A 25,634-nucleotide genomic window follows, 5' to 3' on the forward strand; every position below is an offset into this window, starting at 1 on the left:
GCGACATACCACGCATTTTCCATATTTTGTTAAAAAAAAAAATGCAATACAGTACAAAGCTTCCCAACGAAATTTCACGAACATGTAAAACTATTTTTTTTAACAAACAAAATAATTAGATATTGCAAGTTATCAATAGAACCTCTAAATTGGTCAGTTAGACTTAGATTTTGCTTCTTGCCGTGTATTTTTTGGGTCATACGTTATTTGCAAGAACAGCATATTTGGTCCAGTTGTTAGAAAATTTCAGATTTCAATTTATTGTATGAATATATATTTTTACATACATGAGAAAATAATCACAAAAATGAAAGTTCAAAAGGTTCACTGCCAAATTTGTCCCTATTTGAAGCAAACATTTCATCATGCAAGGACAAAGTGTCCTATTCCTTTTTTCTATTGACATCCGGTGAGTGAAACAGGGAGAGAGAGAGAGAGAGACCATGCTAAATACTAAATAGGCTCAGTCCTACACTGATAAGAATACAGAATGCAACTTCCTGAGATAGCAAAAAACAAAAAAATTGCATATTGGTCAATCATGATCCTCTCTCCCCTTTTTCTCAATAAATGGATAAAGAATGTGAAAGAAAAATGAATCTGCAGGTCTTGTACTGTTGATGTTCAACAACCTATCAACAGAATCAAATGTGTGGTATCTCCACAGTTGCAATTGAATCATCAGTTGCTTGTTATTTCATTATTCTTATTTGTATGGCAAATTGAATGTAGTTGAATTAGTTGGGCCCTTAAGCTACACTCCTCCACCTGAAAAATATAGCACTTTCCTGATTAATATTATGAAGTGCTGGAGATAAGCAAGCATTCTACATAAAACTGGAATTCAGTCATTCTCTACAGTAACCATGGATGGATCGTGTGCAACACAAACCTGTGACTTATGTGTCTTCGACAATAAACCTCCGCACTCTTCAATAAGAGCTCTTTCTCCTCCAACAACTCTGGCTAATTCAGAAATAGAAGTATCTGTTTCTTCTGCCTGGTGTTTTTGAAAAAACTTTTATTAGTGCAGAAAATAAAGTAAATCTATTTTCCACACATTATGAATGTTATAGGATGTCTTAATGTGTTTCTTCACCTTTTGCTCTTAGAGAAAGTTATGTAAACAAAACTGACCAAAAAACATAGTAGGGGTGAGGAAGATTTATAACCAAAACATTATAATCCAATCCAAGTTTCATATAACCTCAAGACTGCAGTGTTGGACCATGGAATACCAAACTGATGGTTTGAAGCGAAATAAATGCAGTTCTAAATAATTAAAAAGATTTCTTTCATTTGTCTAACCTTTGGCATTAATCTTTGGGTATTGGAAATAATTGTCTCCATCACCTTTAGCGCTGAATTCAGAGATTCCCCCACCTCTCTTACATCAACCTGTGGCATTAGACATTTTAATGAATTAGAAATTGTCGCACTATCCCAATGAATAAGTATGGAAGAAAGGAAATAGTGCCAGTTGGAGTTTTAATCATACCCTGACATTCCCACCAGTTGGAAGTCGTACTGAGGCATTCAACAGAGCCTGAATTGCTTCATTGATAGAAACAGAATAATTTTCTTCCATAGCAGACCACTCATCCAGATATGGAATCTGTAATTGCATCCAAAACAATATACAAATTACTTATTACTGATACATATATTAGTGTGAATTTACAAAATATAAAAGAAGCATTCAAAATCATTGGTGTGCGTACTTGAGCTTCAAGAACTATTGATAGGGTCTTCGATCTCCGCAGAAGCTCAAGTTCTAAGCGTTTCCTGTGCACAGAATCGCGCATTTCTGATATTTTCATTGCACGAGAAAATAGTGCTTTCTGCAAGGATAGAAGAAAAGAAACAAAAAGTGACAAGAAGAGCATTAGGTGGTTAAATTGTATAGTCCCAGATTTTAAACCGTGTCAGAACCAAGTGAAAGTGAATGTAAACATGCAAACGAAAGTTTTGAATAGCGAAAGCACAATGACACATTTGAACCTAAGTTTGGTACTTATCCAAAAAAGCCACTTAAACCTTACTGGAGTATAATTTGAAATAAACTAGACCGTGATGACCAATATAAATGAAGATGTGATGTCATAGTCATTACATTCAAGTCAAAACTAAATAACTTAGTTTAGAACTGCTTTTGAGTGGAGATTAAGATGTGATGTGATACTTATTATACTCAAATGTCATTTTAGCATTTCATCCAAGTTTTTTTTTTTTTAATCAGCAAAATTTTATTAAAATTCAGGTCTCTGCATTTCATCCAAGTTGCTTATGCATTGTAATAGAGACCCCCCCTTCTTATAAATCAAGACTCGCACTCCCTTAACTCAACAAGAGGAATAAATGGAATTAAGTAAGATTATGAACTGTCTGGTCAGATAATTGTTATCAAAGCAATTTAGAAAATGAATACAACTCCAAATTCAAATTATGCATCTTTTGTGAGGCACTGTTATAAGGAGCTGTCAACACAACCTTTTAAATAATTTCTTGCACATGCCATTTATCACAGAAGTACCCCTTGCATTTTTATTGTTACATTGAGGGAGTGATTGATCCTAATTCTTACATAACTACTGTATAGTTTGCAACTTGGCACAACTTTGACACAACCATGTCTACCAATTTCCAAGTAACAGTACTAATAGTTAGGGACATAAGATATTGCCTCAATTTGTGGCCTTCTCTAATCTCCAATTCCATCATTTAGTACCTATTAGAGGTAGAGTTGTATATCCGATCCCAAGAACCAATTTTCTGGTTGTTTAACAATAATTTCACGAGTCTATGGTTATGTTTTTAGCTTATCTGCTGCTTGAATGTGATTGTTAACATTTTGGTTGTGAAGTATCTTTCTAACGGGGCAACTAAGTTGGCAATTGGCATGAATTTTATAGTCTTCCGTAATCCTTCATATAATTAAACAATCATTAAATAATACCACATGACTTCGCATCGGCCCCTATCTCTTATCAAATAACAGCCAGCAACACAACCACACAATTCAGCAGAGAATTGTTTCCACAGACTCCTATAACTATCTATCTAACTATATTTTAAATATACTTTTCATGGTATTTTCAAGCGGCTATACAAATGAGTAAGACTAAGCAGTAGCACTACTACTATACAGTTGTTACTTGTCAATAACCAGGAAATAAAATCTAAACAACAGACCTCGCATTCTTTTTGCTGAACTTTCATCGCATTGACCGCTCTCGCATTGGCAAATCTCCATTGCAGATACCGATTATAAAACATTCTAAGTGAATGCACATCTTCCTGATGACTAGACCCTTTCTTCCCTTTCCTCGTATCCACCACAGGTTTCGCAAATTGTGGAGCCACCGGCGGCTTTGAAACAGAAGCATGTTGCCTCTCAGACCCTCTTACCAACAAATGATCAATCCCAGAAGAACTCAAACTAACCGAACGCGACAAATTGTTATTACCAATCTTTTCAGCCACGGATCCATTGTTCACATTAGATTGCTGCTGTATTATTAAAACCTCCCTATCACTATCACTCTCGGAACGCAGTTCAGGAAGTGATTGTGTACTACAACTAATACCAATATCATCATGTGAGTGTGAATTCGAAGAAATTGAATTTCCTCTTGACAATGAATTGACACTAGACTGAACCAATTTCGTAGCAGCTGAAGAACGTGAATTGCTAATAGACCTATGGTGTTGTTGGTGATGATTTGGTGTGTGTCTGTATCTCGACGAAACAGAAATTGTTGGAGTATCAGGTCTTGAAGCACAAGGAGTGGAAGTAGAATTGATTCTTTCAATTCTTGAAGTTGTTGACTTAGGAGGGTGATGAGAATGAGAATGAGAATTAGGGTTTGGGGTATTTTCGAAAACCCTATTATTTGTAGATTCTTTGAAAAGTTTAATAGCTCTTTGTTGTAATTGTTTTTTCTGAAAAGAATAACCAATTGGAAATGAAGATTCGGAATTTTCGTCGTCGGAATCGTCACGTTGTTGGCGTCGATGAGTGGTGGAGGCAGAGGGGGTCATGAATCTGGAGCTGACTTCACGGGTTCTTGGGCGGCGGTTGTTTGTTGGTGGCGGCGGAGGCGGTGGAGGGGGAGTAGGGTTGTCGGAAACATTGACGGCGTTGGTTTCTTGCATCGTGTTTGGTTGTAGAAAGTTGAAGTTGAAAGAAAGAATTTGAGTGACAGAAAGATGAGGAAGAAGAAGAATGGAAAGAAAAAAATGGCCGTTGAGGTTTTGGGTAATGATGTTTGTTGTTTGTGATGTTTGTTTGGAGAGTGTGTGGGTTTACGTTGCAACGGTTATTTTCTGATTTCAAAAATCGATAAATAATAAGCAAGCATATCACAAACGGGATTATTTTAGTTTTAGTTGTGTGACATGACATTGTTACACTGCGCTCTCGTCGTTATCGTCACATCCATGACGTGACTAATAAATAATGCTACATTTTTTATTTTGAAAGAATTAATAATGCTACATATCTTTCAAAAATAATAATGGTACATATGTTTATTTGGACGAGGAATTGATTTTGAGATGAGAATGAAGTGGAAAAAAAAATTAAAACCGTGATTGCAAAAATTCTAACAGATACGTTTAAAGGTCGTCAAGTGTCGGTTTAAAACAAACTTTACACTGACGATCCATGAAAATACTGATTTTGATTCCTTTCTCATATTTTTACCCATAAACGGTGATGTGAAATACTTTAATTAAATGATATGTCATTAGACTTGATGATTATGAAATGATCAAAATTACCAAAAAACTTGAAAACTTCAATATAAATATGATATATCTTCATCTTTAAGTTCAAAAATATCATAGAGGGACCAAAATTGAGTCATTTTAAAATGGAGGGAGAAATTTTTTGAGCGTGAAAGTAAATAGACCAAAATTGTCATTGCGCCAAAGAAAAACCGAAAACAGTTGTAATGTTTTTTTTTTACCAGACAACAGTTGTAATGTTATGTAAAAGTCTTGTCCTACTTTGAATGTGTTCATGAACCGACGGTCCACCGTCTTTAAACTCAAGAGGTATTGTGTAGTTCATAAACTTAATTATAAATTATTTAAAAAATTCAATTACAAATGTTTTTAATTAAATAATCTATTTAAACTTTTCAGATTAGTTCAGGGACCAAAAAATTAACAAAACATTTCCTTCATTCAAAGAATAATTTAGATTTTTTTTTTTTGAAGAATAATTTAGATTTTTTTAGTTTCTTTTAGCAAAAATAAATTTGAGTCATAAACACTAAATATAAGAAAGTAGATACGCCCGTTATAAGCTCATCAAAGAAATGACAACAAAAAAAAGTTCACCAAAGAAAAGCCATCTTAAATAAATAATTTTGGGGTCTTCTAATCATTGCTGGGTCACACAGTTCTGATTTTGTAAAATTGATTTTAATTTTTAAAAGTAAAGGGATTTGTGTTAGCAAAATGAACCTTTAATTTTTTGGGGAACAAGGGGTTGCTTCTGCGACACAAAACCTTTTACTTTTAAAAAATAAAAATCAAGTTTACAACATCAAAATTACTTATAAATTTATCCAAAGGCACTATAAAGCAAACCTGAAAGTGCCAAACAACGCCATGAAAAATTTAAATTTGATAAAAAAAAAATCATGTATTCAGTAATGTGTGGAGCGTACAAACTACTTCCAGTCAGCGAATAACTTAATGCAGAGAGAAATCTCATCCATACTACATAACTGTATTCATTGTCACAATGGTGAAGTAAAACTAAATTTCAGAACTCACTAGAACTACACCTAGGTGAGAAACCTGTAAAAGCGTATACATAAAAATAAATGTGTAGTCAGTTCCAAATTGTGAACCTCCATCTCACATGGCAGGGGCATACAGTCATCAACTTGCACAGAAAGCCAATTTTGCAACGAAGTGTCCTTGTCCAACCCAGTAAGACTTAAGATCTCAATAACTTGGTGTAGGAGATAAATTTGATTCTTGTATTATGCCAATTCCTACTCTATTATAAATTGCATGGTTGATATGTACAGAGGAGATTTTGAGAGTGTTGTGTTGTTTGAAAGAATCATGGCGATGCATAAGGGCTCTGGCCGTGAAATCCTGATCTTGAAGAAGTAAAAGATCTCGCAGAAGTAAAAGGCTCGGCTGTTAAGAACAAGAAAAACAAAGTGGAAATACAATGTCAAAACAAAATTAATCCAGTCACACAACCAAATAGAATCAAGAAAAAAAAATTCAAAGATATATTCAAGTATAATACATCCAAGACCATAAATAGAAAATAATTAGCAGAAATGCAACTAATAGTCCATGAAAATTGCAAGCTAACGATGAACAATTAATAAGATTGATGCATATGTATGTATAATGTGTCTAAGAAGTTTTACGTTCAAAAGACTCAAGACAATACTTCCAAAAGTGTCACAGAATAAAACTACAGATTTTCATGGATACGCCCTAAAAGGTCATGATCATGAATACTTAAAAACAACAATATGGTCAAAAACCCTATCTCAAAATTTTTAATAAGACTTGACCCTTGAACTTTATAAAAGCCTTGTTTAATGAAAAATATTTAAAAAAAATAAAAATTTAAAACGAAAAGAAGTCCAAGAAATATCTGATTCCAAAATTGGGTAGCTCATAAGTTTGAGAGTGACCATTATACAAATTTAGTAAGATGGAAACATAACATGACAATTGATTATTGTGCTTATTGGAAAAAAATTACTCAAGATAAAACCAATTTAGGTTAAAAGAAAAAATAGGACAGATATCAATACTCTATACCCATCCATTTAATAAATTCATCAATGAAATGAGACAATTTTAAACAGTCAAACTTGCCTTCTTCATCCTCATCTCCGTTATGGCTTGTAAAGAACGGGGTGAGATAATTTCTATCTAATGCCGTAAAAGATGCGGCACTGCAACAAAGAAGTGAAGAGAAATTAGCATTGGAAACGTCATTACCAGAACATAATAGCACTGCAATAATTTATATGATTGATACATTTCAAGAAAGTGTATGCGCGCCTATGTATACATAACAATGTAGTAGTTTAATTATACCTCTTGTGGAATTCTTTTAGCTTCATCTTTATTTTGTTCCCAGATGACGATGATTGGTCCTCGTATGAAGGAGCAATATAACCATTGTTCTCCCCGTAATTCTTGCAAAGGAAACAGAAAATATTAGATGAAATAGAAACGGACAAGAGACACATAAAGTAGATTCATCAAGTTAAATATATTATCCATTGTCAGGAATCAGAATCAATGGGACTGTAAAAATTGAGGTTTTCAAAGCGAAAGTAAACAAAGCCATTCGAGAACAAAAACTTATAACAGAACATGGGTTCTTAAAATTTAAAATCACAATGCCGCATTGGTTGTTGAAGTATGTTTATCCGAGTATCAGGTGAGCATGGGAAAATTATATCACATACTTAGAATTCTATTTTAGCCAGGGGGCAGTCATCAACCTCTACTTCACAGGTTTGGACTTTTTGAATGTTAATTTAATTGAATGGTTAAAAACAATTTTTTAAATGCAATTCAAAAACATAACAACAAGCTCAATCACATGCTTCAACCTTTTTCTGCACAAATCTTAGCCCAATTATTCGTATAAAAAAAAATCATTTTTGCACACGAAAGGAAATACTATTTCTATACAACCTTTATTGCATGCTCCCATTGTTTAAGAAAGCAAAAGAAACTTATCTTATGTGCTAAGTCAGCGCACAAGATGAGCCAAGAGTATCACTTAAGTGACAAAACCAAAATGAATTGTGCATGAGGACAGAGTTCACAATTAAATTATAATACTACTGAGTTACTACAGATGTTTCCCAGTTTAAAAAAAAACATGCATAACAATGCTTCAAATAAAATAAGAGTAGAATAAATTAAATGGAATACCAGCACTGTAAGGGCCTGTTTACTTTGTTTTATAATTTTCATTTTCTGTTTTCAATAATATACACATATTATTGCACACATAATAAAGAAGATAATATACAAAGTGAGATGATATACATAGTCAAGAAGTATCATATTTGGAGATGGTGAAAATGCTACAAATTTGTTTTCACCATTTCCAAATATGTTATTGCTTCTCGCACCACTAATCCCAATTTTGGATATCATTTCTTTGACTACACATGTACGAACATGTGTATTTTATTGAAAACAAAATATGAAAATTTGAAAATAGACTAAATGAGCTCTAAGGCCTCAATTACTTTGTGAGACGTTTTTTATTTTCATTTTCTAAAACAAATAGATAATAGAGTATTGAAGGGAACAATTGTGTGTATTTTTTGGAAACAAGAAAATGCATCATTCCTAACTAGCATTTAATCTTCTCTCCATCACAATGGTTCACTTCAAGAATCTCACATCTTATTAGCAAACTAAAATGAACACATATTTTGGAAAATAAAAATAGAAAATGTCATCACAAAATAAACAGGGCCTAGTTTTTTTACTTCAATAAAAGACAACACATATTTTTTAGTTTTTCAGGTCTTTCAACCAATAATGACATCAATATCAATATCTCTTTAACAAGAAAAGTTACATTGTATAAAATGAATATGACATATAGCATCTTGGAGCAAGCCCAGATCATATTTGTATTTGGCAATTTATCTTCCAAAAACATTAAAGATGGGTGTCGCTTCCAAATGCAATTTCAATGTAAAAATCATCATCATCATCAACAACAACAACCACCAAGCCTTATCCCACTAAGTGGGGTCGGCTATGGAGATAGAATACCCAAAAATAAACAAAAGTAGGTCATAATTGTCATTTCTTGCAAAACTTACTGTAATGGGACCAACTGAAGCCAAAGAGCTATCGCTGTGAGTATCACCGCCTACGACATCTAGAGCTTCCAGCATGGTACCTGTTGAACCACCAATCAGCAATACCTGAAACAGATAAATAAATTTTCATATTGATATCCTAGATCAGCAATGGTGATTAAATGAAATGTTTACCCAATTAATAAATAGCACTTTTATATTCTTTCACAACATATAAATAATTTCCTTCATTTATAATTAAATCACTGTATACAAACCCAAGTCTCTCTCTGTCATCTGAAATCCCCAAATGGTATTTTATTATAATCATACCAGAACTCAAGTAGCCTGCGATCTCATGAGCTCGTTGCTTAAAATTAGGAGATATTGCACTCTTTGTAAGGTTCTCAAATAGAGGTAAAAAAATGTTTTAGATCTTAAGTTGGAATATGTTGTTGATTTCTTCCACTGCCTCATTTTTCCAATAGGTTCTAATCCAACCTTCTTCTGAACAAATCCACTCATGATCCCATATTTCCTTGTATGTCCACTTATCTATCTCAATATATTCATATTCACAAGACACGGCTTTAACACGTGTTGGCACAATGTGAATCAAAACAAAACTCACAATTTACACACAATGTACAGCGTGGCCATGTCCATTACAATACCCTCATTTTTTTTACTGATTAGTTTAATTAAAGAGACAGCAAAAGTGTTCCTACCGTCAAAACAACTATTGCTGTAGTTGCAGTGAAGATGGTTTGTCCATGTCCTTCAGGAAGATCATGAACTGATTGTAGAGCAAGGGCAAAGGCCATTGCCCCTCGAAGTCCTGTTCACGTCCACAAAGTGCAAAATTTAGAAAAGAATAAAGAAAAAGACATAGGAAAGAAGCAGTTTCTTTCATTAGCAGAACTAATCAAACTTCACATGGTAAAGTCAATGAATTGTGTTGATTGATTCCTTACCACTATACCAAAGTGCCTTTTGGTGTTTTGGAGGTATCTTTCGATGAGCAGGTCTGACCAGATTGACCAGGTAAGCACAAGAGAAGACATTCGCGGCTCTGCATGAAATCACCCAAGAATCTTGTTGTCAACTTTCAAGTGAAATGTCAAAGCAAAGCATAAAATTGTCAAGTTTAACTCTGGTCTCAAGTATAAGCAAAAAAGAAGTCATATTTGGTGGTCCAAATTATAAGCAAAGTTGAACTACTTTGACCTTTTTTTTGAGGTACTTTCACCTTATTTAATTACTAATATTCTTAAAATACCCTTTAATCAAACAAATTCTCAAAACAAAATTAAATGAAAAGAAAGGATAATTTGTGAAATGCAATTAGTTTTTTGATTACATCCAAAAAAAAAAAAATGAGGTTAACTATAATTCTTAATGTGTGTGTGGTTAGTTAGTTTTGCTTATAATTGAGACCGCGGGAACACATGCTTATCTTTATCCAAAAAGCCTGAAATAAACATGTCACTTTAATTAAAGACTTAATGATAGCAATCAGTACAAATACCTTGCAATTACAATGAATATCTGAAGTGATTATCACCGAGTTAAGGAAAAAGCACTAAGAAGAACCTGAAATGCTTAGCTAATAGAAATCACAACGCTTGAATATTATGGGAGAAGAAGAAAGGATACAACGGAGAAGAATATAAATCCAACGTGCGACCAGCTATGTTGTTCCATAGCAATGTCAAAGCCCATGTATATAAATCTGTAAGAGACAAAAGGTGTCCACACATCATTTAGAGGTAATGTTTGAACACGGGAAAATACTGTAAAAGAAATCATCCTTACATAAATGTTTCTGCTAATGATGATATCAACTCAAAAAAAGCAGAGACAAATCTTTGAGAACTTTGTGACAAATTTGAATATGCATAGTGCTTCATGACCTAAAACAAAACACCAAAATAGTCACCACAATGTTTTGATACAGAAATGAAATAACCCAGGAAAAATGTCATATGCACTTACAATTCCTGTGAATAATATTGATACAATACCAGACAGACCAAGGCCTTCAGCCAGCATGTACCTGAAAAATTAAATAGTTTACACTGATCTGCACCATGAGTGGAAGAAAATAAGAAAACTTTGTGAAAAATTGATCAAGAAATGGTCCGTGAAGGTGAAGATTTCTTACGAGAAATATGGGAAGAGAACAAAAAGACAGCTCTCCAAGTTCTGAAGGCTGGATAGAATAATAAAATTCTTCTGATTAGTATTTTTCACATGTAATGAGAATCATCAAACAATAAATATCTGAAAGAAAACTGATATTTGATACTTACTTGTCAATATCCAAGCCTGCATACTTAAATAGGTTCCGGCAGTCAAGGTTTTACAAAAAATTCTTGGTTTTTAAATTTCTAAAGAAGTATATTGCAGATATGTAGGACAAGAGTGAATTTTAAAGGATATCAAAGCAGATGTAAACCCAACTCCAACACCTGCAGAGACACCAAAAGAATCACAATTATAACTTTAGGAATACGGAAAATATAAATAATAATTCATGACAATACACAATTGTATCCAAGACTTTAAGTTCATAAAATAAACAAGTTCTTCAGAGAGGCTCTCCCCTCCTTCACCCTAGTACAGCCAAAGCAGAACATAGCTAAAGACTGACCTGCAGACAAAGACCCAACAAAAGTCTCCAAAAATCTAACAACCACCATGAAGAAATTTTGTCCAGATGGATTATTTTTAACCAATGACATTGTCCTGTGAAACAAGTGCTTGGGTTAAAAGTGAGAACTTCATTCAATTATGGCTACTTCAGATAAGCATAAGATACTTCAGAAGTTTAGGTACCTGTACAAAGAAATTGCCATCTGCCCATAGTGCAAGAGGGAGGTCAGGACAAAAGAAATAATATATACAATGGGGAAATATAAAGAATAAGATCAGCCTTAGCACCATCGATCTTCAAATCCCGTCTGAACTCAAACGATAAAAAGAAAGACTGTAGCAAAGAAACTTACTGCATCATTCAAAACAGATTCTCCAAAAACCAAGGCATACAGATTGACATCTGTGCCCAGCTCCTGCAAAGAGGGCAGGTTAATTTCAAATTTCAGAATCAAGTGAACCAGATGCTATATATTTACCATAAACACAACACTCAGAATTGAAGTGGGGCCTTGACGCAATCATTGGATTTGCTGTCAAGTGACCAATAGGCCACGGGGTTGAATTTGAATATTTAAATCAACCTCTTGCAAATGGAAGGTAAGGCTGCGTACAATATATCATATATCCATACTATGTTCGACCATTCCTAGTAGGACCTTGCCATAGCAGGAAGTTTAAAGCACCAGGTTGTCCTATTTTTGTAGTACTCCAAATTACCATGGACAAGAAAGACGTGCTAAGAAAAAATGTTAGGGAAGCACCACCACCATCTTGTAACCCACACAAGTATTATCATGTTCTCGGCGATGCACTCTCTATTTTTCTATGTGTGTGTGTGTGTGTTAGGCCTCTTGTAAATATTCTTTATAAGAGGAACTGCCTACTGCACATTAACTCCTTCTAGTAACTGCTAATAAAATAATTAACTGTCTACTGCTCACATTAATTTCTTCCTATCCTCTTGTAAATATTCTTTAAAGAGGCCTAACAGTTATGTCATGTCGTATACTTTAGACGTAGCCCATGTTGGCATGTCTGCATTATATCTATGTTGGTACTTCAAAGATCATGAGTATAGCCGATTAGAGTTTTGAAAATCTTGAGTTTGCCAACCAAGGCTTTACATCATTTCCCTAGTCACGTGCATTAGTAACATTACAAAACTATGTTCTGGAACAATATTTTTGTCATTTACTTGTCATATTAGAAAATCTTACGATCACCTAATCTCGATGTTCAACTGTGCGAAATACATAGCAGCTGAAGCATGGGCCACAAACAAGCACATATAGATTTTGTAAAGGGAATGAGTCCTGCCTATTAAGCATTAACCCTCCACATCCTATGTTTTAAACATGTATATTGGTTCATGAGAATTATTAATTGTAACCTAGGAAGCCTAAACATCAACATGTGTGTGGACTAACAGGGTAGATATAAATGGATGAATTATAATACAGAAAAAGTGGTAAATCACCTGGAATATGGACAAAACAGTAACGGGATCAGTTGCTGATATCAGAGCACCAAACATCATGCACTCAACAAAAGGTAGTCTATACATGAGGAAGACCAACCCACCAAGATAACTGCAGAACATATGACATAAACCATAAGCACTGGATTGAAAAAACCTAATAAACCATACCACCGTTATGTGTTATGCATCCTAAGTGTTAAAATAGACACTTAAAAAAAGAGGAGTGGAAAAGAAAACTTACACCAAGGCACCCGTAACAAATGAAGCTAGAAAGGTACCAAATATAGCAAATGTGACAATTGCACCAAAATTTGAGAAAAAAGGTTTCTGCAAAAACCCACATTACCACAAAGTCAAACAAGGCGTGTCTAAAAGAACAAAAAAAACTACAACTCTACAAAAGATAAAAAACTATAGAGGGACTTACAGGTGCAAGACTGAAACCAGACTGAGTAAACATAGGAATCAAGGAAACAAACACATGATAAAATAAATGCATGCATAAGCTAACCAACCAGTATGCATAAATTAAAGAGTAAACCATCAAATTAGCCCCTAACTTTGTAGGGTGCGCTCCAATAGTACCCTGAGATTATGAGTATTTCAAAAAGTCTTTCGCGGACTGGCTCCATTAAACTGTCAAGTTGGTCTCCATATTTAACCACTTACTATCAATTATTAGATTCCTGTATTTTAATTTTAACAACATACTAACAATTTGGTCTGTGTTTAACTACTTACTATCAATTTGGTCCCTAATGTACTCTCCGGAGGACTAATATGAGTAAAATTGACGGAGCTGGGAACCCCTTTGAGATATTTATAATTTCAGAGACCTGTTTGACAACATCCGGAAAGTCGGGATGAATGACGAATTTGATGGTTTAATCATAAACTAAATAATAAAAACTCAATATAGTAGATAATAATGATGAAAACAAGTGTTGATAAGGATATAATATGATCGGAGGTAACAGGAACAAGAAAAAAAACTCCTCATGAAAATTGAACCAAGCCCTGTGTAAAAATGAAAAACAATAATTTAGACAAGAAAAATATACACAACAGAGAAAACAAATAAGAAAGAAAATTAACCTGATATTAGTTTCAGTATCTGAAATGTTAGCTAAAATACCAACAATTAACCCTACAAAGTGAGGAAAACAGAGAGAATTTAGGTTAGAAATTGAAAGTGATGAAAAAACAGAAATGAAAGAAGAAATTGAAGCAACGAACCTATGAGAAGAGAAGCACTGGCTTCGGGAATGATGTAAATCTTCTTGCGACGGAGAACGTGACCGAGAACGAAGGATAAAACTAACATCATGATCTGAAGAAGGATTCCGACTCCGGCGGCTTGTTGTTCTTTGCCGGGAGGAGCCTTGTGCACGTCGGCCGGAGAAATTTCATTCTCCGAGCCCATTTTCCGATTCACGCCGGGAACCACTCGATTTGATTCGATTAGATTAGATTACTCCGCGTTTCTAGTTTGATTATTCTGTATTTGACGATGATGATGTGAATGTGCTTCTAATTTCTAATTTTCTTTAACTTCAACACGGAAACTCTCTAGTTCTATAGCTCTCTCTATTATTTTAATCATTACTAATTATTAAATTAACTTAATTATAATGATGATCGGAATTAATAAGCTGTGTGATCCATTCATATGTTCTTCCAAAGATCCGTTACTTTGTGAAATGTGATTTTTTATTTTTTTGACTAATTGTGAAATGTGATTATTAAAGTCTAATGATTTTCTAAATATCTGTAAAAAAATATTAAAAAAAATATTTCTTTATTTTCATTTTTGTTTTACATGTCAATAATCTTGATGTAATTAATTAATTTCCCTCAAAAAATATCGTGATAGTAATTTAATTTCCTAAAAAAAGTTGTTCATAGGTGTATTTTTATATGTTTTGCTAGTATAAATAAATAAGTTATTTGGATAAAAAAAATAACAAATGTGCCTTTTTTCCTATTGAAGGGCTGTATGCCTCTTAAATAAACAAATGAGCCGTCCTCGTGAGCTTAGCTCAGTTGGTATAAACAATGCATAAAATATACAAGGTCTAGGGATCGAACCCCGACAAAAAAACAAATGAGCCAATTTTGTATTTTGTAAGAAAACTAGTTACAAACCCGTGCTTCGCACGGGGGTTCAGTAACGTATTTGACAAAATATTATATTGGAAGGATAGATTGTGAAATGACAGATAATTATAAACCATAATACAATATTTAGAGTACTCTTGCATTACGGATTACAAAATTAAATCTTTAAAATGGTTTGATCACAAGTAACAAATGAAAACATATTTTGTCAGCGGTAGAAACACTTTTCCAGTAATAATTGATATCTATCTATAAACCAATGAAAACCCTATTACCAAAGCTGCCTGATTTATATCATTTTGACTTTCAGCTTCAACATATATAAATCATTTCACATGATCTACAGCAAAGACAGATATTAACTGCAATTTAGTATCCAGATCTTTCAGGCGAACAAACTTCTGCATCAGATAGATAGCTGAAAGCCTCTCTACCTAATTTATATCATTTTGTGTTTTAGCTTCAACGTATATAAATCTTTTCACATTATCTACAGCAAAGGCTAGGGATGTCAATGGATACCCATGGGTACGGATAATATGATACACGTCCCCGCCCCGTTGGATAAGTATGATACCCGTGCCCGCCTCGTATCCTCATGGGTACTCACCATACGGGTACCCGTGGGTATTGAGGTATCCATGGGTACCCATGGAGTTTTGAATTTATTTATTTTTTTGTACAAATGATAACTTTTTTTAATTACCAAAAAACTTCAACTTTTAAACATCCATACATAATCCACTCAAAATTTCATAAATCATACATAATTCATAGAAAATTCATGATTCTTATATAATCTATATGTTTTATGATGTGAATGAAGTGGAAACGGTGAACTTAATAAGATGAATTAAAAAAATTTAAAATAAAAATAGGTTATTATTGAGGATTTTTAGGTGGGGGGTAAAATTTTCTTCAATAAGGTACCAACTTTAAGTAATAAGATATGATATATAAAGATATATTAGTAATTTACTTAATTTATTATCGGGTATAGGTACCCGTAGGTATGGATACAATCCAATCCGTGTCTGTGTCCATATAATAATGGGTAGTTAAATACCCGTTTATTATACCCGTGGATACCAGTTTAGCTACCCGTGACAGATTTTACCCACGGGTACCCGTGGGCATGGGTATTTTTGCCACCCCTAGCAAATGCAGATATTAACTGCAATTTAGTACCACGTATATAAATCCTTTCACATGATCTACAGCAAAGGTAGATAGTAACTGCAATTTAGTATCTATTCCTTTCAGGTGAACAAACTTCTGAATCAGACAGATAGTTGAATGCCTCTCTACTTGATTTATATCATTTTGCCTTTCAGTTTCAACGTATATAAATCATTTCACATGATCTACAGCAAAGACAGATATTAACTGCAATTTAGTATCGAGTCCTTTCATGTGAATTATAGGCACTTTTAAAAAACTTATTTGAGAATGAAGGTCGCATAATCCAAATATTTGTGATGCATGGTCTAAAGCATGGGGTTCAGTAACGTATTTTGTAAAAAAAATTGTTCCGAAGGAAAAATGAACAAATTAATGAATATTGCACAAAAATTATAAAACTTTATCAAAATATTTATGAAAGCTTTATCAAGAGCAGAAAAACATCATAAATTACATATTAGTTAAAATTATAAAAGTGAGCGTTACTGTCATAGAGTTACCAAAAAAGGATTAACGCCAATATTTACATGACACAAAATGAACGAAAGAAACACATTAAACTCTTTAGCGTCTTGTGTAGGAACTTGGTTATTAGTAATTTGACCGTTAAAAAATAAAAAATCTCTTTGACGTCAAAAAAGTAATATCAGCTGAGCAATATTCAGTCTCTTCACATATGCTTAGTAATATTCACTCTGGAAGATTACATTGAAAGGATAGATGGTAAAATGACGGATAATTGTGAATCATTGTAATATGTCAAAATATAAACCTTAAAAACCATGAACCATCAACTTAGTTTTAAATAGTTAAAAATAAAAAATTGTAAAATAGTTAAAAGTTCTTAAAAATATAAAAATTGGAAAATAGTTAAAAAAAATTGGTGAGGTAGCACTCAACCAAGCAACACTAAAAAAATTATATGCATTAGCGTAACAAAAAAAACAGACAGACGGACATAAAATATTACTCTAAACGTTAATGTGTGTATATATTCGCGAGGTTGAAGAAAGGAGATATAAATATTTCGGATCATTAAATGACAGCGTGAATAAAAATATTTGTGAGATTGTGATGATTAAACGATATTGAAATTAAATATATAAGTGATAAAAAGATAATAAAATTCCTTTGAAAAAAAGGTAATAAAATTAAATGGAATCTCCTTAAAAAATTAATGGAACGGTTAAAAAAAATAAAGTTAAATGGAAGAAAAAAACATATTGAAATATAATATTAAAAAATAAAGTTTTGTCAAAAAAATATTAAAAAATAAAGAAAAAGTTCCCGGCGTGAGTTGAAAAGAGGTGCTTGTGAAATAAATTGTCAAGAAGTAGTTTTTTAAAGTAACATTCAACAGCTTCTGGTCAAAGCTCATTCCATTCAATTTTATGCGTTCAAAAAAAGTACTTTTTTTAGTAAGTACTTAATTGATATTGTATTCGGCCTAACTTCTCCTTCAAAATGTAGAGAAGTTTGAAAAAAGTCGGGTCAAACGATACCTTAATCTCCCACAACGGCAATGTAGAAACAATTGAATATGGGAGGAAAAATTGAAAAATAGTTAAAAATATAAAAATTGGAAAATAATTAAATTTTATTAAAAATATAAAAATAAGAAAATAATTAAAAAAATTGGTTAGGGGCAAACCCTATTACCAAAGCTACCTGATTTATATCATTTTGAATTTCAGCTTCAAAGTATATAAATCCTTTCACATGATCTACAGCAAAGGCAGATATTAACTGCAATTTAGTATCCAGTTCTTTCAGGTGAACAAACTTCTGCATCAGACAGATAGCTGAAAGCCTCTCTACCTGATTTATATCATTTTGTATTTTAACTTCAACGTATATAAATCTTTTCACATGATCTACAGGAAAGGCTAGGGATGTCAATGGATACCCATGGGTACGGATAATATTATACCCGTCCCCGCCCCGTTGGATAAATATGATACACGTCCCCGCCCCGTTGGAAAGAATTGTAGTAATATTAGTTACATATCATCTAAAAATGAAGGTAGCATAACTTATTTTAAAGTAAAGAAAAATACTATTAATTTATTTTATTAGCAATCTGGATTAATTAATTCGTGCCCGTCAGCTTTTTCTAATGCGATAACACATGTATCTAAACAAAAATGATAGCACGGATTAATTGAGAATAGTAAAGAATTGTATTTCTTTAAGCCAATCCCGATGCCATCATTGCATTCATTTTTCTCATTTTAAATTTTAATCCCTCATCTTTTTTTTTTTCTTCTAAAGCAGTGAAGTTCAAACTCACCGTAAATATATAAAATTGAATAATTGAATGGTTGGAATTAGAAATATGACCCCGCATTTCTTTTCCAACATGATATAATCAAGTTAGAGAGTACCATGCCTACAATGCCACTCTCACCTGTCCAATCCAGTAGTAGTAACATACGAACATAAATTTTTTGACATTGTATACATACACTATATAAAAGTACACTCAATACCATGTTAGTTTGATTAAAAGAGAGAGAAAAAAAAGGATTTGAATTAGATGAAGGTTTACAACCTAATCATCAACATTGCTAGTTGAGTCAGGCCTTACAAAAAATAATCTTATATCATCTTAAAACAAATGGTAGGGAATTGTATATGAATACAAAAGATAAAGAAAAAACTATTGGCAGTGACTTGTATAATTAAGGGAACAGTATTTTATGCGCTCATCCTTACCGCCCTTGCAAAAGAAAGAAAAACAGGCAATTGCAGTAGAAAAACAGGCAGCAGAGGATCTCTTGCCCCCCTGCAATACTAACATCTATGAGCTTAAATTATGTTGTCCTCACAAACTCCTACTGACGTAGCAAAACACATCTGATCTATTATTGTCTTTTATCCAATGTTTAATGGTAATGACTTTCTGATGCACCAAAACATCAGAACTTTACTTCCAACATATCTAGTTTTATTTCATGTTAAAATAGTATATGTGCTAAAATAAAAATAAAATAAAAAATATGATTGTTATCTGGAAATCAGCTATATATACAGGGACCTGTTACATATTTTTGCTATGTATTGTTAAAATTTGAAATATTATCATCAAGAAGAAGCAACATGAGGCCTCATCTTAAACTTTCTAATAGTTTACAACTACCACATATGAAATAACTCAAATTCCATATCCTGTGAAAAATCTTCCTATATCAATTGAGTAAGGATCCTGCATTAAAAAGAATAACACAAGTGAGTAATGTAATAATTCTTTTGCATTTTGTAACATTCTATTTTTCTTAGGTAAATATTGTGTAGAAGATATAGACCTTGAAGTGTGTGAGATTAAGAGTTCAAAGCAAAAAGTTTTTATAAGTTTAAAATCGTTGACAGCAGGATGACATTTGACTATCCAAAAAAATTGATGGCAGGATGAGGATCCCACAATGACTCTAGGTGTATGAAAATTAGCCTACCAGTCACTTCTACACAAATAAAACTTTGACAGCATAAACATCCAATTCTTGCACAAAACTAACATTTTTCGTTTTATCAGAAATTCGTAGTCATAGGGCACCTATGATTCAATGGCTGCTTCACTTGATATCCAACAGATGTTCCAACCAAATTTAATGGTAGTTTACCTTACCCGTGCCAACAAAAATCACCTGCAACAATATGGCAGTAGCAGAAATGGACCTTCGATTATGAGAGGAAGCTTTGTCATGTTGCAATCCTGTATAAATCAGACAACATATAACAACTCTGGAGAATCCTTTAAATAGTTTTAACTTCAACGCATTTAACATTAATGCTCTGATCAGATGAAGTCATGAATGCCGGGGTGGATGTAGTTTCAAAAGCTTGAGTGTACTTTAGAAGACAATCGGTGATTCAAAAATCAAACAAATGAATTTTACAAACTTCATAGTTAATTACACAGTGATGCCAATTTCAACCATTAAGTTTCTAATCACCGATTATAACACTGTATTTTATAGCCTAAAGTACGCCCCAAATGCAACAAAATAAACCAAAAAATAATAGAAGCTGACCTGGATATGTAAGTAGCCCTCATAACACAACCCACTCATATAATCCTGCAACCTGAAAAAATGATGTAAAGAAATCAGGAAAATGAGGATGAGATAGCCAAAGCCAGACATTTTAACACCACATCTAAACTCATAAATATCACCTTTGCTGCATATTTATCTCCATTGACTTGCAATATCCTAATGCAACCTTCAAACTGCAACATCATAATCATTATTCATTAGGAAAGTGAAACCAGAGTATGAATATCAAATATGACACTAACGACTACACAACCTATTAGTTATGATCTCAAAGCAATAACTCAAACAAATAATCAAGGGCTTTGTGGTATGGCAACTTAAACTTGTCATTTCAAATTGCATAAATTAATTTCAAATAGGCATCTGCAGCTATAAAACTGCCTAATGTGACATGTTCAATTATATGGCATAGCCTAAAATTTTTGAAGTTAACAGAGAGCTCATTTTGAATGACATTTGAAATTCCAAGAACCAATTCAAACATCAAAAACCTACTATGACTATGTTGCAGAAATATGATGAACTTGATTTAATTTTGTCTTTGCCTTATTACTTGTGAAATAGGAAGAAATAAAGTAACTAAACTTAGATGTGCCATGTTTTTTTGTGGTGAAAAAGTTGAATGCGCTCTATGAACAGAAGGACATACCAAGATGGCCCCAAGAGGGTCAAGCCACCAGTAGAATTTGATGGCTAGCACTGTCGTGGCTAGACCAATTGAGTTTGTAATGACATCAAAGAAATGGTCTTGTGCATAGGCTCTATCTATTTCATTTTTGAACCTGCAACAATATGTCATGAGCCCAATTTTTACAACTGTGCCTGTCACCATAATTCCTATCATCCACTTTTCTTTCACAGGATCCCTATCAGGTTAAGCCTGTAAATAAATAAAATTGAAATAGGTAAATGTTGAGTAGTGTCTTTGCATTAATACACTTGAGTTTATAGAATCTATTAGACACTGGTATTTAAATAGGATTCAGATTCTCTCCCACGATGCAGCGATGCAATAATATCTTATTCGTGTTAAAAAAGGCTACCATGCAAAGTGGTATATTGTCCTAGTTAAAAAACTATTGGAGCGCTGCATCGTGGAAGTGGATACGAATCCATTTCGATATAATACCTTTTATTTCTCTACCTTTACGATGATTTCCCTTGTTGATTCAAATAGTATTTGCAATCCAAGAGTTGCCAAGACAGAAGCAAATACAACTATCCCCTGTAAATATATTTTGTAAACCAAAAGTTATTAAAATGGATGACTCATTTGAAAAGAGCCTAATAGCATTTATTTTATAAGATATCAATCTAAAACTAAATATGTGTGAGAAATGAACTTGTCAAAAAAAAATGTGTGAGAAATGAAGTAACATACAAATTAATATTATGAAAATTAGCTTAGGTGTGTTCTAAGAGAAGGAAGCTTCTACCACAGGTTGCATACGGTTCTTGCCAATAAGGTATTGATCATAGTTTGGTTTACTCATAGTATGAGACGTGAACCAAAGTATAAATCCAGACAAGAGATCCAAGATTGAGTCCTAAGTTGATGCAATCACAGCCAAAGATCTACTTTGAATGGAAGCATAAACTTTTGCTACAAATAGCACCATGTTCCCTATGTTCCCTTACATGAAACATATCCCAATCTGGCTGCATAAATTCACCAAGGAAAATAGTATTGTAAGCAACTGATGCAATGTGAATTGTGTGAGATGCAGGGTCTCTTGGCCACAAATCATCTGAAGCTCTAATAACAGCCGAACGCTTTGAACTGCATCAAGTAAATTCATTAAAATAAAGTCCTTATTATATATAAATCTAGGGTAGATTTCATAAAAACATTCACTTGAGTTTTTGTAAGTAATCCTACCTATACAATTCGTCTGTATTGTGACTCATGCAACAAATGATTCCATTATCAGGAAAGTTCCTAGAGATCGACGCCTCCAATGCCTGATGATATTTCCTTGCAAGTTTCACCCTCCCATCATGTCCTGCTCCAAGAGTTTCAAAGATATTCTGAACGTCAACTTTGACACCATCAATACCAACCGATGCTAGATATGAGTGGAGTTCATCATAAAAGTGAAAAACTTTCTCAGGATTCACAAGGCCAAGCCCATTAATTGCAATGGTATCTAAAGCTTCATCTGGTTGGTTGGACTTGACTCCAGGAGATGAGATAGGGAAAGCTATCTCTGACTCATAATGTTCCATGCCACTAATCCCAGGTTTAACACCACCCCAATATCCTGTTATTGCATGCCACACATACCCATGCCTATAAACAAAAAAGACGAAAAATTTGCAACGATCATTAGTTGTTGAACTGAATATGTTGAGAAGTTTGAAAAATAAAAAAAACTAAAATAACATACTTTATAGCATGTTTTTTTTTATATATTGGTTCCAATAGCCTCTTCTATGTATTCATGTATCATTCGCAATGTGGTTATAAAACTCCTCCCATGTATACTTTTATCTGCAAAATTCATGGTGAAGAGAGTATATCCTATACACCAACTTTTCCATGTCAGTGAATATGACTTTTCCAGCTATAATTCTCAGAAACACTTCATATCATATTTTTATTCTTTCTAATATTCCCTTCTTATTCTTGCTTGAAAATTAGTCTTAACTACTTCCTAGCTCTCCACACTATTGTTGAAAACAAAGACCTGTCCTGCCAGCAGGTTACTACATAACTATTTTCTTCTCTCATTCTATATCCCTCACAAATATAACCCTGTAGAAACCTTCTTGCCTGCAGTATACCATAATAGCTTAAAGGGACATTACCAAATCCACAGAAATCAAGTCTCATAAACCATAATAGGTACGCTTAAAAGTGAACTGATTGCGAACATAGATAGGAGCCCAACATGGTCTTTATGGTTCTTCGAGTATCCGCTAATAAATACTGTTACAAACTAAGTATCTAATCTCACATAATCCATTAGATATTAAGTTGTTAAATATTGGTTACCTAAAATTATTCATGCTTTTTGATAAGAGAAACAAAAATACAAATAAAAAACCTTATCTGTAATAATTTACACACAATCACAAATCGCAACAAAGATATATGATGACCAAGGTTTTTCTATGTCACTTGAGAGTTGAGATAGTGGTTCAAAGCTTGATTCCTTGAGGATTTAGATAGTCATGTCAAGGCCTTTTAGAGGGATGGTAACGGGTTTAGTGACACGAATCTTATACTTCCACAACTTGAATTCTCCATTCACAAAATTATAATATCCTGCCAGTAATGCTAATGCTAAGTTCTTGTTTCTTATTTCGCTATCAACATATGGATATTCAGGTTCGCTAATGAGTTATTCACCGATTCCTGTGTATATAAAGTGGTGACTAATTAATATTTAAATTTTTGAAGTATGGTTGCTAAATGAAAATTAAAGCATATATAATCGACGGGTTGAATAACATATCTTGTAAAAAAATTGTTCCAAAGGAAAAATGATCAAATTAAGGAATATTGCACAAACATTAGAAATATTTCAAAATAAAGAAAGGAGTGGATCATTGAGGTGGAAAGGTTATAATTGAAATTTCAAAATAATCCATACAATCATATAAATCAACTATATGGGCAGCTAGACAGAATGAAAAACTAACAATATGATACCCAGAGCTGTGAAAAGCGGACTTAAGTTTATGAGATTTAGGACTTCAATAACTACCAACCATTTTCTCTAACTTTTCTTCATCTAACAGCTTGTTTCTCCTTCACTTCCTCAAATTCTTCATCAGAGCTAATAACAATAACTTCAGGTTCTGCAGGCTTCTAAGCATGTTCCACCCTTGTTGCAGGAACAAAGTTCTACAACAACAAAAAGAGTTCCAACAAAACAATTTTAGTGATACAATGTATTAAGGAAACACAACCTTTGAAAATGGAACAGAGTAAACATGATAGCAACAACAACAAATGTACCTTGTTCTTCTCGGCTGCGGCTTGAGCAAGAACCGCTAACTGAGCCCTGCAGCAACAATAAAAACAAATAAAATCAGGCAAATTATAAAGATACACAACATGAGGTAATGATTTAATTTCAATTGTAAAGTTATGGAATCAGCACCTTGTGAGGCATTTGGTGACATTAGCATTAGCACCAAGATCTGCTGGGTTGATTACAAGATTTTGGATATCTTGAAGTACTTTTCTGTTTCTTCCTTCAACCCCCACATTCTTTTGCTTATTCTTACCTAATTCCATTAACCAAAAATTATAAATCAGACATTATTTCACTGAACAAAAATTATAAATCACACCATAGCAGAAAAATGTAAAAGAAAGGTACCACCCATGGATTCACTTAACATTTTCTGGATTATCACATAACCTTAATACTTAACTAAACCACCCTCAAATTTCATTTCAAAATCTATGAAAATTTGATAGACCCATATACACACAGAACAAATTAATCACAAAAAATTCAAACTTTGATTGTTAAATAAAAAATTAACAACTTTTAAACACAAACAACTGAAGAAAAACACAAATTCAGAAGATCAAATCAAAAACATCAATTAAATCAACAACAACATTAACAACATAATTAACAATTTCATTAACAATAACAAAAACACAAAAACCCAATCAAACAAAACTCACCATAAATCATAATTGAGTGGGTGAAATGAAGAATTAGAACTTGATAGACCATTAGATTAGGCTGAAGATTACAAAATCCTATTTGCATGTGTAGTTTGGTGAAGAAATTGGTGAAATTTGATGGAAAGTAGAGAAGAGAGGGTGAGGCGTGTTTGAGAAGAGAGAGGGCAGAGAGTTCTGCGGTTTTTAAATTCCTCTCCCCTTCTTCCTCTCCCGTTCCCGTTTCTCTCGTCCCCCTTCTTTTGTTTTTTTTTTCTTTTCACATATATATAGGCAAGGGGAGTCCATTTACTAATTGACGAAAATGCCCTTATTAAGGGCAAAAGGGTAATTTCCACGGACATTGATTTTCATATTTGGTTTAGTAGATTGTAAGAAAAGTGCACTTTCTTAAGCAGGAAAGTACATCGGTGGAGAAGGGAAGCCATCTACTTTTCCACTTTCTTAAGCAGAAAAGTGCACTTTTGACTTTTTATCAAAGCAATGTACTTATTCATATATTTTATTTTTAGGCTTTTGACCATCTCTAAACCAATACAGTTTTATAATAGTGTGGTTAGGCATAAATAAAAATTGAATTTCTTGATTACCTAAATTTTTTTTTAATTCAAATTGAATATTTTTTAAATTAAAAATTATTTTTGAGTGCGTAATTATATTAT

At 33.1% G+C, this 25,634-nt stretch overlaps 3 protein-coding genes across 40 annotated transcripts; all 3 read right to left on the reverse strand.

Moving 5' to 3' along the window:
• Window positions 1–223: 223 nt before the first annotated feature.
• Window positions 224–5,092, reverse strand: EDE1 (ENDOSPERM DEFECTIVE protein (DUF566)). Its single transcript, XM_085743220.1, has 6 exons — window positions 3,193–5,092; window positions 1,722–1,841; window positions 1,499–1,615; window positions 1,309–1,398; window positions 893–1,000; window positions 224–768 (listed from the first exon to the last, which is right to left on the reverse strand). The coding sequence occupies exons 1-6, from the start codon at window positions 4,153–4,155 to the stop codon at window positions 682–684; spliced, it is 1,485 nt and encodes a 494-aa protein (XP_085599346.1). The 5' UTR covers window positions 4,156–5,092; the 3' UTR covers window positions 224–681.
• A 549-nt stretch (window positions 5,093–5,641) lies between these two features.
• NHX6 (Na+/H+ antiporter 6) lies at window positions 5,642–14,518 on the reverse strand. Of its 2 annotated transcripts, none has more exons than XM_085743223.1 (22): window positions 14,206–14,518; window positions 14,065–14,116; window positions 13,927–13,986; window positions 13,397–13,421; window positions 13,211–13,296; window positions 12,967–13,078; window positions 11,840–11,902; window positions 11,670–11,689; window positions 11,485–11,579; window positions 11,274–11,302; window positions 11,144–11,175; window positions 10,996–11,043; window positions 10,827–10,887; window positions 10,647–10,744; window positions 10,488–10,563; window positions 10,360–10,379; window positions 9,806–9,903; window positions 9,560–9,669; window positions 8,853–8,957; window positions 7,090–7,190; window positions 6,865–6,944; window positions 5,642–6,159 (listed from the first exon to the last, which is right to left on the reverse strand). In XM_085743223.1, exons 1-22 carry the CDS (start codon window positions 14,390–14,392, stop codon window positions 6,083–6,085), a joined length of 1,635 nt encoding a protein of 544 aa, XP_085599349.1. In that variant the 5' UTR covers window positions 14,393–14,518; the 3' UTR covers window positions 5,642–6,082. The 2 variants fall into 2 exon arrangements, with proteins under 2 accessions (XP_085599349.1, XP_085599348.1); XM_085743222.1 differs by having other exon boundaries at window positions 5,642–6,162.
• Window positions 14,519–19,249: 4,731 nt separating this feature from the next.
• LOC146944881 (putative galactinol--sucrose galactosyltransferase 1) lies at window positions 19,250–25,211 on the reverse strand. 37 transcript variants are annotated; one of them, XM_085743245.1, is made up of 13 exons: window positions 24,973–25,211; window positions 24,434–24,560; window positions 24,289–24,334; window positions 24,039–24,174; window positions 22,712–23,682; window positions 22,204–22,614; window positions 21,761–22,104; window positions 21,469–21,549; window positions 20,974–21,204; window positions 20,444–20,497; window positions 20,301–20,352; window positions 19,914–19,981; window positions 19,250–19,474 (listed from the first exon to the last, which is right to left on the reverse strand). In XM_085743245.1, exons 6-7 carry the CDS (start codon window positions 22,548–22,550, stop codon window positions 21,900–21,902), a joined length of 552 nt encoding a protein of 183 aa, XP_085599371.1. In that variant the 5' UTR covers window positions 22,551–22,614; window positions 22,712–23,682; window positions 24,039–24,174; window positions 24,289–24,334; window positions 24,434–24,560; window positions 24,973–25,211; the 3' UTR covers window positions 19,250–19,474; window positions 19,914–19,981; window positions 20,301–20,352; window positions 20,444–20,497; window positions 20,974–21,204; window positions 21,469–21,549; window positions 21,761–21,899. The 37 variants fall into 37 exon arrangements, 25 of the variants coding, with proteins under 25 accessions (XP_085599371.1, XP_085599369.1, XP_085599365.1 ...); XM_085743243.1 differs by having other exon boundaries at window positions 19,895–19,981; XM_085743239.1 differs by having other exon boundaries at window positions 19,890–19,981.
• Between the last annotated feature and the right edge of the window lie 423 nt (window positions 25,212–25,634).

Source organism: Medicago sativa, chromosome 2 (genome assembly GCF_051527215.1).
Source record: "Medicago sativa cultivar Bolivia chromosome 2, Bolivia_mono, whole genome shotgun sequence".
Lineage (NCBI taxonomy): Eukaryota > Viridiplantae > Streptophyta > Magnoliopsida > Fabales > Fabaceae > Medicago > Medicago sativa.

What these genes read in the sequence shown, in the direction of transcription:
- EDE1 (XM_085743220.1), bottom strand. Translation starts at nt 4,155, where the DNA reads ATGCAAGAAACCAACGCCGTCAATGTTTCCGACAACCCTACTCCCCCT. An exon ending in CAACTGGTGGGAATGTCAGG is followed by an intron (nt 1,399 to 1,498) that starts GTATGATTAAAA and finishes CTAATGCCACAG; the next exon opens with GTTGATGTAAGAGAGGTGGG. An exon ending in CCCAAAGATTAATGCCAAAG is followed by an intron (nt 1,001 to 1,308) that starts GTTAGACAAATG and finishes CAAAAACACCAG; the next exon opens with GCAGAAGAAACAGATACTTC.
- NHX6 (XM_085743222.1), bottom strand. Translation starts at nt 14,392, where the DNA reads ATGGGCTCGGAGAATGAAATTTCTCCGGCCGACGTGCACAAGGCTCCT. An exon ending in CTGTTTTGTCCATATTCCAG is followed by an intron (nt 11,903 to 12,966) that starts GTGATTTACCAC and finishes CCCTCTTTGCAG; the next exon opens with GAGCTGGGCACAGATGTCAA. An exon ending in CAATATTATTCACAGGAATT is followed by an intron (nt 10,745 to 10,826) that starts GTAAGTGCATAT and finishes GTTTTGTTTTAG; the next exon opens with GTCATGAAGCACTATGCATA.
- LOC146944881 (XM_085743247.1), bottom strand. Translation starts at nt 22,550, where the DNA reads ATGGAACATTATGAGTCAGAGATAGCTTTCCCTATCTCATCTCCTGGA. An exon ending in AATACAGACGAATTGTATAG is followed by an intron (nt 22,105 to 22,203) that starts GTAGGATTACTT and finishes TACTTGATGCAG; the next exon opens with TTCAAAGCGTTCGGCTGTTA.